Consider the following 15444-nt stretch of genomic DNA (forward strand, 5'->3'; position numbering starts at 1 on the left):
CAATGACCGAAACATCGGCCCTCTCAAGACCAGCCCACCATGGACATACCCAAATATCTGGATGGCCAGTCCGTGCCTGTTACTTTCATGGATGTATAACTAGACACAACATTGGAGGCAGGGCCCTGGCCATTCCTATGAAAGTTGCTCAGTGGAGCATGAAGCCAAAAAAGTTAAACTTTCCGAGTGTTCAAGTACCCAGATTTTTTCGAGCCTAGCAGCTAACTTCTGGTTTAGTAACCCTCTAACTTGGATGCGGATAAAAGGATTTCATCGTGCAGCTGATCCAGACTTTTGACACGTTTATCCACTGATGTACAGACATTTCTTTCACAATTTACGTCTATGGGAAAAGTATTTTGGCGCCAATGGAATCATGTGACGAACCCGGCATGTGTAATTTCACTGTTTGGCCACTATGGAAATTGGCTTGAAGCCTGGCGCACTTCCTGGGGGCCTGGTTACCTTAGCAGAGGCAGTTGTAAATGGCTAGCCTGGACTATTTCTTGGTCAGAGTGCCACCAGTGTTCATGCTAAGCTAAACTAACCACCCCCGTTTATATGTAGGGTGCAGTAACACTATGAAACACAATGCAAAAATAAAACGTACTGATATCCAAAAGCCATTAAAACTCAACAATTGTAAAAGACGTGGACATTTCTGATGCTATCTTTCAGCTGTAACATTTACTTGACCTCGTTTTCGAAAAACAATTCATAGAATATAACCCATCTGAATCTCTAAATAAGGACATCCACGCTAAAATAACCTCAGATATTTCATGTTCTGGCTAAATATAGCTAACAACCAGGCCATCTCTCTGGCCCATATACTGTATGTGTTAACTACTCTCCACCAGACCTATATGAAAGTGACAGACGTGGCTGCTGGGAGATTTGAGAGCCTCTACAGAGCAATGATGAGCTGAAGTACACTGTACCTTGTTAAATGCCTGACAAGCCACTTCTGCAGACAGAATGTGTCAGTGTTTAATTTTACATTTCTGACAATGTTTGTCTGATTTTGTTGCCCTGTAAATATGAAGAGCCATTATTCACAGCAGACATTTTTATATGTCACAATAGAAAGGTCCTGCACACTGTCATTGCTCGCAGGCATGCTTTAATAAAACACGGCCATTGTGAATGTTTATGTTAATTTATGTAAAATGAATTTGACTGACAATTTGTTCGACCATGAAACCAACAGTCAGAAATACATTTTCTAATTTACAATGATACTGCACAGAGCCAAAATTGTTGGCCAATGAATAACATTTAATTACATTTCTAGTAGTGTTACAGTCAGATCAGTCACACCTCCTAATTCAAATGCATGTCGTGTTGAAATAAACGGTTTAACGTGAGCACGTGAGGAAGCAGAAACCAGTGCATCACTGTCATCTGTGTTCCTCACTGCGGCGTGCCACACAGTCAGATGAGAGCATCACAGAGCCTCCCAACGGCTCCGAGTCCCCTTCTCTTTGTCAGCACTGTGGTGATGTTCATGCGATCTTTGGAGCTCCTCCACAGCTCATCCTGCAACCCCCCACCTACTGGCAAGCCTTGGCACTGTGGCCTGGAAATCAGCACCAGACGTGGCGAGGACGCCGCCAAACTGTAACGCTGTCCAAACTGATGGAGGGAGCTTGGGAGGGGGATGGGTGTAGAAGCAGGAGGTGTGATTGTGTCAGCATCTGTGAATGCGCATTTATGTGCAGGGATATGGGAATCCTGCACACAGATATGAAATTTTAATGCCTGTACGTGCACAGAACAGCCAACAAAAATATCTAACATGATTCAAAACGGTTGGGATGTCCCAGACAAGGATGGAAATCAAAAGGAGGCATGCTTTCAGGGCTTCTGTTAGGGCTTCCTGAAAGGGAAAGAGGTGTGTTGTGGTGGGGTTACTTTAAGCCACTGTGGTGCTGGGATTTAGAGGTTTTCAGGAGGCGGGGGTTTCATACCAACATTTCTTTGATCTACTGAAGTGGCCTGAGGTCTGAGCTGCCTGCTGTGAGTGGGGCGGGTGGGTGGAGGGTAAGTAGGTGGAGCGGAGGGGTGTGTGTGTGTGTGTGTGTAATTCAACACATAAAAACCAAGGTTACACATGAAAACACTGCGGTGCATAGCCTTTCATTAAAAAAGGTAATTGTTTTAATGAGATTATGCGTAGGGTGAGATTAATATAAGAGGCTGTTTAGCTCATAAATCATCCTGAGACACACACACATACACACTCATATGAAACACAACAGGGGTGTGAGACACAATTACATTGTTCTGAAGAAAAAATGATGGTGTGGGTGAGATTAGGAATATGTCTGAGAGAATAACAGCGTGTATGAAACAGAATAATGGACTGCATGTGTGTGAGACAAACCTTGTTGTGTTTTTTATTGTGCACGTGCAAAATGACACACTCAAGCAAGTACGCAGGTGACGCTGATTTCACACTCCTCTGCTGATCGACAGTTGGTGCTGGTGACATGCAAATAAAATGGCAATGTGCCTGCAACAGCAGTGGAGAAAACTGCAAATGATGTCTATAATGCATGATATAAAGTGAATTCATCCATTATCTGTAACCAGTTATCCTATTCATGATCATGGGGTGGGAGATTGAGGGCAGATTAATGGCGGAGGATCCTTGGACTGCGATTACTCTGAGCAGTTCGCATGAGAATGAATTACAAAATATTTCTCCCTTTTTCCCAGATGGTCAGATTACGTTGTTAAGAGTTGCTTTTAGAAATCAAGTCACCAAGAGAGTCTGACAAGTTGCTAAATCTAATGAGGAAGTTGCCAAGTTGCCGAACACCACACCCAAGTGGCAATCTCTGGGGCTGAAAAATAAAACAAACGTGGAAGTGCCAAAAACTGCAGTTCCTCTAATGGCCACTTGGGGCTGGCTCCAAAAGTGAGTCAGTCCTCATAGACCCCCATGTTGACGGCTTTATGACTAGTGTGAGGAGGGAAATCACATTTGTTATACTTCAAGGACACACACACAATACATTTTGGTGAGAATCATATAAACACAGGTGGGTTTGCTTACAAAAAGAAATCAAAAGGGGGGCTTTTGAGTTCGTATCATCCATTTCTTCAGTTTTATATATATATAGAGAGAGAGATAGGGTTTGTGTGGGAGAGTATAGTGGTGTGAGATTATGACTCAGTATTATTTGTTTGCCTCTCACAGAATAACTGCACCTACATGTTGACTAAACATTTTGGCTGTCTAGGTGGCAAAACCCACCATTTGTACCTCAGGTGGATGAGAGCAAACATGTGAAGCAGCAGCTCTGTTTGAGCATGATAGAGATGCACCTTCTCTTGCAGAGGTGGTAATGCACAAAGAAAGTGCATAAATGTAATATATGGGGGAGGCATCCGAGCAAACATAGAGGAATTCCTTGTAAAACAAGTACATAAGTGCATGTGACACATTTGCAAATGCAGCAAAGAGCTGGTGGGCCGAGGGTGCAGCCAAGAGGGGGAAATGTCACTTGTCTCTCCCCGATTTCGGTCTGTCTCCACTTATAAAACTCTCATAAAACCAATAATGTTGTGCAGATGTAGACGTTTTACCCGTGAGCTAACGATATAGAGGGCGCAGTATGTTGAGAATGCCTTTGATCAAGGCTTTATGGAGGAGACGGACGCTTTGATGATTTTGCTGACATTTCCAGGAGACTTTAAAAACCAGAGTTGGGCTAATCAAATCAGTGTGCATTCTCCGTCGCCGAGGTTAGGTAGCATGTATGCGGGTAGCCTTTTAGGAGTTTGTTTTTTTATGGTTTGGGGATGAGGAGACGTTGTGTCTAAGTGCTTTTTGAATGACTGAAAAGACTTTTGCACTTTCTGCACAGACACAAGACCTTCTGCAGACTTCTTACGATGGTCATATATGCAGGATGCATATATCTACATAGGGAGCGGGTCCTCGTCTACAGAGATCACCATGTTGCACCGCCATGTTACGCGAGTAGCCCAGAACGGACAAACCAAGCACTGGCTCCAGATACGGCCATTTGCATTTTTGCATTTTCAGGTTTTCACTGTGGCCATCTTAATTAGAAGCCCCTTTAAGATAAGAGTGTCACAAAACACTGACACAAACACTTTATGCAGAAGAGGAGACTTTTACGGATAATTTGGCTCCTGGTAAAAACCTCCTGAACGTCTGGATCTGTCTGGAGTTATCGGAGAAAAAAAGATAAGCACAGATTAGCATGTGCTAGGCTAGTGGTCTGTCTCTGACATGCTAAATAAACTCAGATTTGTATAATCAAACTGCTTCATTCAGTGTTTTTATCAGTTTACACGACTGGATCCACTTGTTTTGGAGAAAGGGAGACCTCTGCGGATAATTCTTACACACTGGACCTTTAAGTTTATTTGTGATTCTGTTTATATTTACTAATGATCAGCAAAAAGCAATTTTTCATATCAGTATGTTTAGGGGGGTGAGTTTGTGTGTGACCTAATATATATAATAATTACTGCCTGGGTCTAAACTAACCAGCACATTAGCAAACACAATCTGTGTAAATGTCCTCCTCCTTTGGATATATCTCCGTCCTTTGTCTAAGCATTAACATTTCACTTATAGCCAGAACCATTCATCTTCACCACGCGACTGATTTCAGTTGCCGACAGCATACAAATGTGCTCATCACACACACCTGCATGTGCAAACACACCCATGCTGGCACATCCTGTTGGCTCAGTGGGCCGCTGATGTATTCACAACCTTTTCTTACACGCCGTCGCCTCGCTCCTCTCCATCTGTCCCTCCTCGTTTCACCATTTAGTCCAGACAAACCAGATAACACCGGTGTGGATAGAGCAAGCCCGGGTTATGAATTATACAGGGATTCTTTTTATGTAATCTGTTCCCAGTATAATTATGTAAATCTCTCCATTGTCGAGCTGGACTGGGTTTCTTGGATTTCTCCATTTGGCTGTCACAGGCAAAGTTCTCCTTTTTTTGGGGGGGTCCAGCTCATTGCAGTTTTTTGCACAGGGTTAGTGAACTCACCACACCAATTACATCTGAACTTTCACGGTGTCGCAGATTTTATTATCAACCTAGGGTCCTATCATGGTCAGTGCAGCATGTGAAATTGCAGACAGACTACGAGATGGTGCCACCGATGCCATTTCTGTGCTCGGCCTCAATTTTGAAAATGTCCAGGCCATTAAATCGTACAGGTGCTTTCACACAAATCTCAATTATTAGCCCTATTTCTGGAGAGTTCTCACCTCCTGGGCACGTCCAGAGACAGTTCAAAATAAGACAGAGTGCCTCAAATAATCTGGAGACACACAAATCATCTGATGCCATGTGGTGCCACCTGAGAAATATGCCTCTCTCAGGCTGCTGGTATCTTTTGTCAGTTAATGGAGCTGAGAGATGAGGGCTGAAATTGAGACGCTGTCCCACAGGACAGCATAACCAATCATATGATATTCTGGACCTGCTGCAGACAATGAACCAGTTCGGCCATTAAGCCTGTGACTGAGACCAAATCTATCAGTGCATCTCTTTCTCCCAAAACGTTTTGTTTTCCTCATACTATGATTTATATCTCCCTAATGCCCTGCAACACTTCTCTGTCTTCATTACATTAGGAACAACATTTCTTGCCCAGATTGGCTTTTGCACAGAGAAATCAGAGCGTCGGAAAAATACTATTTTTTAAATGTGAAACTGCTTTATTCAGTGTTTTGCAAGTGTTTAAATCACCAAGAGATCTCTGTGGATAATTCTGCCCCTGGTAAAAACCTCCTGAACAATGAACACTGAAGGAATTTTCAGCAGGTTGGAATCTGCAATCCTCACTCCTAGATGCCACTAAATCCTCCTAAATCTTACACACTGCTCCTTGAAGCCTGTTTCTGCGACCAAACCTACCAGTGCATCGCTTCTCCAAAAACGTTTTCTTCGTGCTATGATTTCTAAATCCCAAACACCTTGCTACACTTCTCTTTCCTCACCACATTGGCAACAACATCTCAAGCACAGATTGACTCTTGCAGAGAGAGATCAGAGTCAGGTGTGTGTCGTTTAAGTAACAGACTCAGTCACAGAGGCCCTTGTTTGCATCCATAGGAAATCATTATTCCCACACCGACTGCTAACCTGCTGGAGATTGCACACAGCCGGCTTCAGCCTCGACCGAGTGCAGAGCAACGGTCCTAAATTCAGGGGGGCCCACATGTGGCGCCCGTGTGCTGAGCGCTGCGGCCTGCGGTGTCGAGGTTTAACAGGCAACCACGTTTCTCCTTCACACCCCGCTAACTGTGAGCTTTTTGAAATGGTCAGAGGAGAGGCTGATAATTGTACCGACACTTCCTGGATGGGCTTGTAAGTGAGGTCGTACACATGGGGCACTGTAATGTGAGAAAGGAGGAGGACGGAGCAGATGATGTGCAGTGCAGCAGGTCGGGAGCTTAAAGGATAATTTATTGCAACTTGGGTCTTGTTTCTGGGCGTGAATGTGAAAGCTGAGTCCTCTGCTAAAGTCATATAATCACAATTGGAACAAAATCATGAACTGCACCCTGAAATGATCGCTCTCGCCCCCACAACAGATCTTATATGGCATCCTCTTGCTGTGGCAGGTATATGTATGTGCTGTGGGGATAATAGGATAATGAGAGGCAGTTGTGGAGACAGGAATGAGGGGCAGGTGTGCAGGGGCAACTAGTGGAGAGATGGGGAATGACAGCGTCCACACACAATAGAGGAACAACAGGGAGGAAGTAAAAAGCTTAAAGAGCACCAAAATAAATGGGATCATTGGGGTGACACCAGTGTGAGGACACGTAATTTACACATTAATCATTAGTCACACATGGGTCACGTTTGTAAAATCAGGGGGATTCGGTCTGTGTACATTGTGGGTCACATGTTTTGAGTCCAATTAAACACCATCCTTTTTCCACAGCGAACACATAAACTGTTTTCTTGGTCGTTGCCCCCGATTTCTCCAACAAGGCTCCTCCATCACAACTCCTAACACCCATACAACATTTAGGCAGAGCAGCAGGGGGGGCACAGCTCATACCCCTCCCCACCTTCCTCCTCCCAGGCAGGGTGATGATCTGTAAACAGAATCATTAAGACGCAATTTGTGACTGCAACGTGCGCCCACACGTTGCCTGGAGAGGACGATCCATCACCAGCAGCCCCATTCTTCACTGTGGAAAAATATGACGCAGAGGCCTGCTGCTTGTCTGCATGACCTCCGACCTCCAAGATTTGTGTGTCTGGACTTGGCCACACAAGCATTCACTTTCGGAAATAAAACAATGGCCGGTCTGGTGGTGATAGGAACTGTCAAATCCATGGATGGATTCGTGTGTGTCCCAGCCCTCCTACATATGTGCTCCCTTTGTAGTTGTTTGGGGTCTAGCTTTGTTGTTGCTGTGTATTTGTTTTGAGTCTCTTTATGGTCAGTTTGCATCTCTGTGGCTGTCTTGCGTCTCTTTGTGGTCGTTTTGAGTCTCTTTGTTATTGTCTTGCATCTTTGTGTTCATTTTGTGTCTCTGTGATTGTTTTGAGTCTCTGTGGTCATTTTGCATCTCCTTCTAGTTGTGTTACGTCTCTTTTTGGTCATTTTATGTGTCTGTGGTTGTTTTGAGTCTCTTTCTGAACATTTTGCTTATTTTGTGGTCATTTTGCATCTGTGGTCGGTTGTTTTGAGTCACTTTGTGTGTCTTTCAGATCGTTTGCATCTCCGTAGGCTTTGTGTGTTGACTGGTTTGAGTCCCTTTGTGGTCATTTTAGTTCTCTGAATGGTCATTTTGCCTCCCTTTATAATCATTGTGCATCTCTATGTAGTTGTCTTGCAACTCTTTTTGGTTGTTTGACGTTCCAATACGAAATGTCAACAGTCAAAGTCACTACCGGCTTGAGCCCACCCGATAGGCCTGTTCATTAATCCATCCATGGTCCAATGACAGCTTTGATCCACAGCAGACCCCGTCCCCCAGGAAACATCCTTGAGAAAGACACGCAGGCTTCCTTTCCTGGCCTGCTGCTGATTTTGACCTCCACCATGAAAGTCATACATGTTTAATTTATTCAGAAATGTGACTACCTAATTATACTTTATGCATAATGAGGAGAAAGGATGAAAAGAGATGTAATTGAGGACCAGTGTCAGGACCATCTCAGGAAAACAAATCCATGCTCTTTGCTTGTTGACCCTCCTTACCATTTTACCACAATAACTCCCCCCCCCCAGATAATGGGTAATTGTTCAAGACGTGTTATCAAAGGGGCAGCAGAGAGGTCTGGGTGTTAAGAGGCAGTGCTCCTTCCTCTGCTCGTCTTTGATGAAGTGCTCCTCTCCTGTAATGTAATTCCTCCATCCTCCTGGATGTTTTCATTGTATTCGAGAGCTTCCCCTAACGACGCCCAGCGCTGCAGCTCGGCAACCTCTCCCACTATGTTCCTATGGTAACAACCCAGAGAGTGTGTGTCTGGGAAATGAGTGATTGTCTATGTTTGTGTGTGTTCATTATGGTGGTGTGGCTCATTTTTACATAATGAATCAATTATCGAGGCTGCGGAGCGAGCTCATTTGAATAATCGCAGACAGAAAAATCACTCTACACACAAAATGATTTTACTGAGCATCTTCACACATCACATGTACAGATCAGTATTTCCCTCAGAGAAGGTGCAACACTGTATGCGTGTGTGTCGGGAGGGGAGAGGGGGTATAATGGGACGTCCAACTGACATCATTTGCCTGCCAATCTGCACCCTGCTCGCCAAACCCAGCCTCCATAATAGCTTCACTGAGCAGGACTATGGCAGCTTCAGTGTCTCTATTTTTAAACAGTTCTTCACATGAGAGAAAGTGTCATACCGCCCCCTACTGTCCAATGTTGGTCCATGACTCTGATCAAAACTACAGCAGGATTTATAAGGCTTCAAAGGCAGAAATGTTCTCGGTCTGTCTGCCATCAAACACACAAGACTTCAGTTTACCAGGTTTAAAAAAACCCCCAAAACACAACACTCAAAACACCTCACAGAAAATGTTTCTAATAATTAATAAGATGATTGGGGACAAAAAAGAGAATAGGAAGATATGAATTTGTGAGACAGGTTGTCATCTGTCATTTTTGTTTTTAATAAGAAGCCTGTCTTTTGTTATTAAGACTTGCGGAGGTTAATGAAGACTTATCCCTACTGCTGTGAGAACATCGTTTCAATTAAAACCTGTTGTTTCAAGGCCTAATTATTAATCCACACATAAACAGAAGGGAAGCTTCACCATAGAAACAAGGAGGGGCAGTAGCACTGTATTCATGGAGTCATGGAGGCAAATATGTAACAGATACATTTTAATTACTCTCTGTAGTTCTAATAATTAACCTGGAAAATGAAAAATAACTATTTGAGAGTAACACAGAAATCAAAACCTTCATTAAAATGTGCCTAAACTTCAGGTAGACGTTGAATGCAACATGCAGCACAGCTGCGCCACCCTGTGGTCACTGATAAAAGTACATTCATTTATGTCTCATCTTCATGTGTTGCTTCATCTACTACATTCTCGGAGTGTCTTTGAGTTTAGCAAATTCATCCTCCACCCTCTTACAGAACAAATAACTTAATACTGAGGGGCCGATGAATTTTATGCATGAATCCTCCAACAAGTATAGAACGTCACTGTACAGGAAACTTAAACCATCACAGATCTGAATCAGTTTCTGTTTTTTCCCCTCCTCATCACAGTCGATCTGATGAACTCTTAACATCAATTGCCAAGACCTCACCAGAACTTTTAGGTCTTGCAATGCCTGCTGGATCTGTGAGGCTGTCATGGAGGTATGCCTCCCAGTCAACACAATCCGCGTAAGGTCAGTACCTTCACACTTAACAGACGCATCGAGACCTCTCAAGCATCTGTCAAACTCCTTCTTGTAATATTTTTTAATGTATCTGAATATGTACGAGTCGACCCAGACGCACGTCTCCTCCTGATCCTCCGGACAGATTGCAGACAGCTCCTCTGTGTCCTCAGTATTGTTCTTGGAGGACGTTGAGACATCTTTATGTCTGGTCTGGTGGATTTTAGCAGTGACGGCTGAGCTGCTCTGATCTGATTCCTTCAGATAGTCAGTACTGTCGTAGCTGGAGCCCATATGATTCTCTCGTCTGATCTTGGTTGCTGAAATCCTGTCTGGTCTGCTGCGTTTTTCTGAAATGTCGTCTACTCCTAGCTGTTTTGCTGATATTTCCTGTGGTAGGAGCAGGTCCCGGCCTGATAAGGAAGATCTAACCCCTGCATTGAGCGCTTGTCTGGAGCTGGCCTTTGCTTGCTCTGTCCTATGTTCTGTGGATATGTCAAGCCTGGGCATATCTCTTGGCTCCTCCTCCTCATCACTGTTTGTGTCACAGAGGTTCCCTGCAGCCACACTCTCATGGGAAACTTTTTGCCTTGAGGAGGCATTTTCAGTTTTTGCATTTGAGAGCCGGCTTTGGACTTCAGTTGCCTCACCTGTGGTCTGCAGCGCCGTTGATAAGCAGTCTGAGCTCGCTGGTCCCAGCTTAGCTTTAGAACCGCTGCGGCTTACAGAGCCGACAGACCCGTGATGAGATATTACCCTCGGATTAAGAGGAGTTTCTCTTAGTTTGACGGCTGCTGTTTGGGCTGAGACTTCGGATTTAAGTCCACTGGCCCTGCGGATGAGGTCCTCTCTCAGGGCCTGAACGGCAGTAAAAGGCCCTTCAATGGTGGCTTTCATCTGCTGAGGGAAAGGCTGGAAACGTAGCGACCTGTGAGCTGACCGCAGACTCTGAATCAGCGTTGCTTGATCTCTGCCGAATACAGACAGATTGACGGAAGCACTGGGGACGTATAAAAACACCTGCAGCACAAGAGCACATTCGAATCACCATCTTATATTCTACAAGGCAAAAGTTATTGTTACTCACGTAAGTTACAGATGAGCCAAACTATAAACCAAACTGACACTTACATCTCTCGTGAAGGGGAACACAGTGAGATGGTAGTCGTCCGGAAACTCGTTGTCCTTCATGATGTGTTGCTCCTTTCGCACCACCCTCGCTGCATCTGCCAAAAGGACTGCACTGTTCTGCTATGGTCTCCACTCATATTAACATTACAATGATGCTTCATAAAGCCACGCATTCATTTCGTGTCATTGAAGATGTACACAGCCTAACTTTTATCTACCAGTCTGATGCTACTGCAGCTTGATGGTGACAGTGTTTGACTATAATATGTAGAAATAAAACATTCATCAGCCAGGCATACATCCAAGCAGCACATCATGTAAATAAATGTTTAAATAAATTAGTAAATACTGTTTTTGTACTGTATAATTGGTTCCCATGGGATTGAATCGTGGTTCCTATGGGAGCCAATTAGAGCATAAAACAGGTGATACATTGAACAATGACTGAGATTGGTTTAAGGCATTTATGTATTTAAATTTCCATTTACAGATATGGCCTCTGGTTGTGCCTCTCATGTACTGCCATTATATTAGAGTCACAGCTAATGAGCATAACAGAAAAAAAAGAAAAAGAAATAAGCAGCTATCTTTGAAACGCTCAGAGGATGAAGTAAACTCTTTTACAGTTTCCTTGTGCATATCCAAAAAACTCCTCTGATCACATGGATGGAAAAATATTCAGACTGTTGTGCGAGACAAAACAATTTGCTTCCATATTTCCCGACCCAGTTAGCACGAAAAGACTGTCCCTACACTCTTGCTATTATTTTGGAACACTAGCAAAAATAGTCAGCATTACTTAAGCGTAACAAACATCTATATACACCAAAACATTAAAACCACTGACAGGTGAGGTGAACAACACTGATCATCTTGTTACAGTGCAATGTTCTGTTGGGAAATCTTGGGTTCTGAGATTCACATGGATGCCACCTGACACGCTCCACCCACCTTAACACCAGTGCAGCCCAGGTACCCCCCATTATGGCAGCGGCACTCCCCAGTAGGACAATGATACCACAAAAACTGCCCAGGAATGTGACAAAGAGCTCAAGGTGTCGACCTGGCCTCCAAATTGCCCAAATCCCAATCTGATCAAACATCTGTGGGACGTGCTGGTACCCCACCTCATAACCTACAGGACTCAAAAGATCTGGCGCTAACGCCCTGGTGCCAAACACCATAGGACACGCCCAAGAGGTCCTGTGTCCATGCCTCGACAGGTCAGAGCCAAGTCCGGTCCAGGGAGGCCCCACTATGGATCTGGGGGGAACCTCTGGGGTACCTGCACGTCCCTCTAATGTTTGCTCAGATTGGGATCTGGGGTATTTGGAGGCCAGGTCAACACCTTGAGCTCTTTGTCCAGTTCCTCGGGTCATTCCTGAGCAGTTTTTGTGGTGTGGCATGGTGCATTGTCCTGCCATCTATAATCAGTTTTTGTGGTGTGGCATGGTGCATTGTCCTGCCATCTATAATTGCCGTTGCCATGAGGGGGTTTACTTGGTCTGCAACTGTGTTTGGGTGGGTGGAGCATGTCTAGTAGCATCCACATGAATGCCAGGACCAAAGGTTTCCCCAACAGAACATTGCATTGTAACAAGACCATCAATGTTACTCACTTCACCTGTCAGTGGTTTTAATGTCTTGGCTGATGGGTGTATACCAATATAACTCTGAGGTATGACTTTTTGTTTTAGTTCACAATGTACAAATTGAGCAATAATTATGTAATCATATATAAAATGTAATGATGCAGATGGTTAGAAGAGTCTGTACAGTTTCAGGTGTAACCGTTCAGATTCTGTAACCTAGTACCAGACTCCCTTAAGAAATCGTCGATTTTTGTGACTTGTTAGTGTTTAGGTTTTCGGGTTAAAGGGGGCAGCAAGTGTTGTCAATTTACCTTCTTTGGGTTTCACAGATGTACTGGTATTAATTTATGCCTAGCTCTGTGACTTAAATGCAATGATTAAGTGAAAACACAAGAAGCACAAAGTAGGGCTCCTGAATGAGTGAGTCAATTTACAAACTGTCATTTTTAAAATGGAGTTTGGCGTGTTGACAATAGCTGTTTACTTGTTTACTGTTCTTATTTACTTTAGCTTGTGCTCCTCTAAGTGGACACACACACGACACACACTTACACACTCCACTATGATTAGCTTGTAGCCTGTGTTTAGCTACAACCTGTTAACTTACCTTTAGCTTGGTCAAAAGTGACAAAGGCGACACCGCCCATGTTGGTGGGATACTTCACCACCTCGACGTCTCCTCCATGACTCCTCCTGTAACTCTGGAAGTGAATTGTTAGCTTGTCAATCATCCTGCTGACGGGTAACACACCGGGGACACCGGACACAACCACAGTCCTGCTAATGTCCAGGGAGTCGGTCTCCATCTCGGCTGCAGACATGTAGCTTAGCAAACATCACAGCTAACTGCTAACGCGCCTTTTTCAACCACACCGAACATGAGACGCTTCATCTCTGACTACAGCTCGTTGCTATAAACACAGTTTTCAGATTAAGAGGTATGTTTAGTTTCACTTTCACTCGGCTTGGGGCTGTGTTGCATGCTGTAGTAGCAGCATCTGTCCACTAGGTGTCTCTGTTTCTCTACATTCCACTTCCTGTGAAGAAGACTTATTCAAAATGGCTAATTTATGCAGCTGGAAATTAGGCTGCTAAGCAGAGCAAATATCTCTGCAATGCCCCAAAGGCAGAGATTCAAACCTAAGGCAACATTTTCCACAGAGTTGCCTCATCATGTTGCTCCCCCCCGCATGCATACACACACATCTTGCTCCAAGTTAACATTTTAATACATCCTCACTTCTAGATTATTGCTTGCCTTTTGGCATTGGGGGAAAAAGTTATGTCAACACGTGTGGTGCAAACATTTATTAGAGTCAAACCAAAAGAAAAAAATAAAAAAAGAAAGAAAAAGCCACACCAGACACATAACACCTCTCATGATTCACACAAACAAAATCCCCCCCCCAAAAAAGAAGCAAAGTAGAGTGACAAACTCGATTGCATTTTTTGTGTGCATATAAACATTTTAATTAAATATAAAAGAAAGTGGCCTGGCCGAGTGCAACAAACAGGTACGAGGGGGGTCAATAAAAGAAAATCCAGGCCCTGTCTGACTCCAATCAAATCTCCATCTCGTTTATCACTTCAGTGCAAATCCAACATTCACTGTGTATAAAAGTGACTTTAAATAATTCAGGTAGTATATCTATTATTCAGTGTTTATTATTGTATGGGCTCACATGGTACAAGTGTTGCTGCGTGTTATTGTTGGGAGCATGTTAAAGAGAGAAGAAACACAGTCCTGTGTACCTAACGGGAGATAAATGCGGCTCTGCTCCATGAGTCAGTGGCGTGGACACGTGATGGAATTATTGATGGATGTTAAATAAAACAGCTTTGATATGAATGCTCAGTTTATATGCAATAACATGGTACAGAGCCCCGATTTAACGTCTAATCTTTAAAGTGGGCACAAAAACATTCTTGAACCAGGAACAAGTTGATAATGTGTACGTTTAGTTCAATATGGTGCCGTCACACTCATACACCTGCTATTAAAGGAGCCACAGTGGAGTCACTAACAGCTGGCAAATGAATCCCAAAACTCTCCAAACACTTACACTTTTAAACAGCAAACTAGATCTTTAGAATAGAGAAGGGCCAGCTCAGCGGCCACGGACGCATTTCACAAACAAAACCAAACTCAGACCTGTCGGCCAGAAAAAAAAGAAAAAGAAAAAAAAAAAAGATAAAATGAACTAAAACAAAATAAAAGTGAACATTCATTCTTCAAACATTTGATACGGTTTTTGATTTGGACAGAGTCTAGGACTTGAACTGAAACAGTCCAGACTGAGGCAGCAGAGGCAGGTGGTTGGATGTGCGTTCGTGTGGCGCTCCTTAGATGCGCCGAGATCTTAGCAGCTATGAGCCGGCCTTGTCCGAGTCACACGGCTCCCCTTTGTGTCTGGTACTAGTTCTGAGTTTAAAGGTGGCCTGGGGGCCGCTGTGGTGGAGCGCGGCGCTCGGGGCAGCGTATCTGGAGGGTAGCATGGCAAAGATGGAGTATGATGAGGCCAGGTGTCCGCTGGGAGCGTCTCTGGTCGTGTTGCACAGCCGGGGCTGATGGTCCGACAGCCGCTGGATCAATTCGCCCCCTCTGCAGAGCTCTGCCAGGAGGTGGTGGGAGTCTGTACAGCTGATCCCCTCTGGAGGATCTGTCACTTCCAGTATCTGACTGCTCACTGCAGACAGACACAGACAGCACTGTGAGCAGCAGAGCCAGTAAATAAAACAACTGTCATGGGTGAAGAGAAAATTCAGACCTGCACCATCGGGAGGCTTCAATAAAGTGCTGCTGTCAACTTTAAAGCTTTAGGAGGAAGGTCGGTCAAAC

General features: G+C 44.2%; 1 protein-coding gene across 10 annotated transcripts in view; it reads right to left on the reverse strand.

The window, feature by feature from the left end:
* Positions 1 to 8630: 8630 nt before the first annotated feature.
* Positions 8631 to 15444, reverse strand: part of LOC126401666 (R3H domain-containing protein 1-like) — a 55968-nt gene continuing 49154 nt past the window's right edge. For 9 of the 10 annotated variants that reach the window (XM_050063029.1, XM_050063033.1, XM_050063031.1 and 6 more), the window contains 3 exons: positions 13213 to 15292; positions 11014 to 11108; positions 8631 to 10902 (listed from right to left, as the gene is read on the reverse strand). In XM_050063029.1, coding sequence (XP_049918986.1) covers positions 14973 to 15292 — 320 coding nt within the window. In that variant the 3' untranslated portion in view covers positions 8631 to 10902; positions 11014 to 11108; positions 13213 to 14972. Of the gene's footprint in view, positions 10903 to 11013; positions 11109 to 13212; positions 15293 to 15444 lie in introns of those variants that run through there. The other variant, XM_050063035.1, reaches the window with a different exon arrangement.

Source organism: Epinephelus moara, chromosome 15 (assembly GCF_006386435.1).
Source record: "Epinephelus moara isolate mb chromosome 15, YSFRI_EMoa_1.0, whole genome shotgun sequence".
Classification (NCBI taxonomy): Eukaryota; Metazoa; Chordata; class Actinopteri; order Perciformes; family Serranidae; genus Epinephelus; species Epinephelus moara.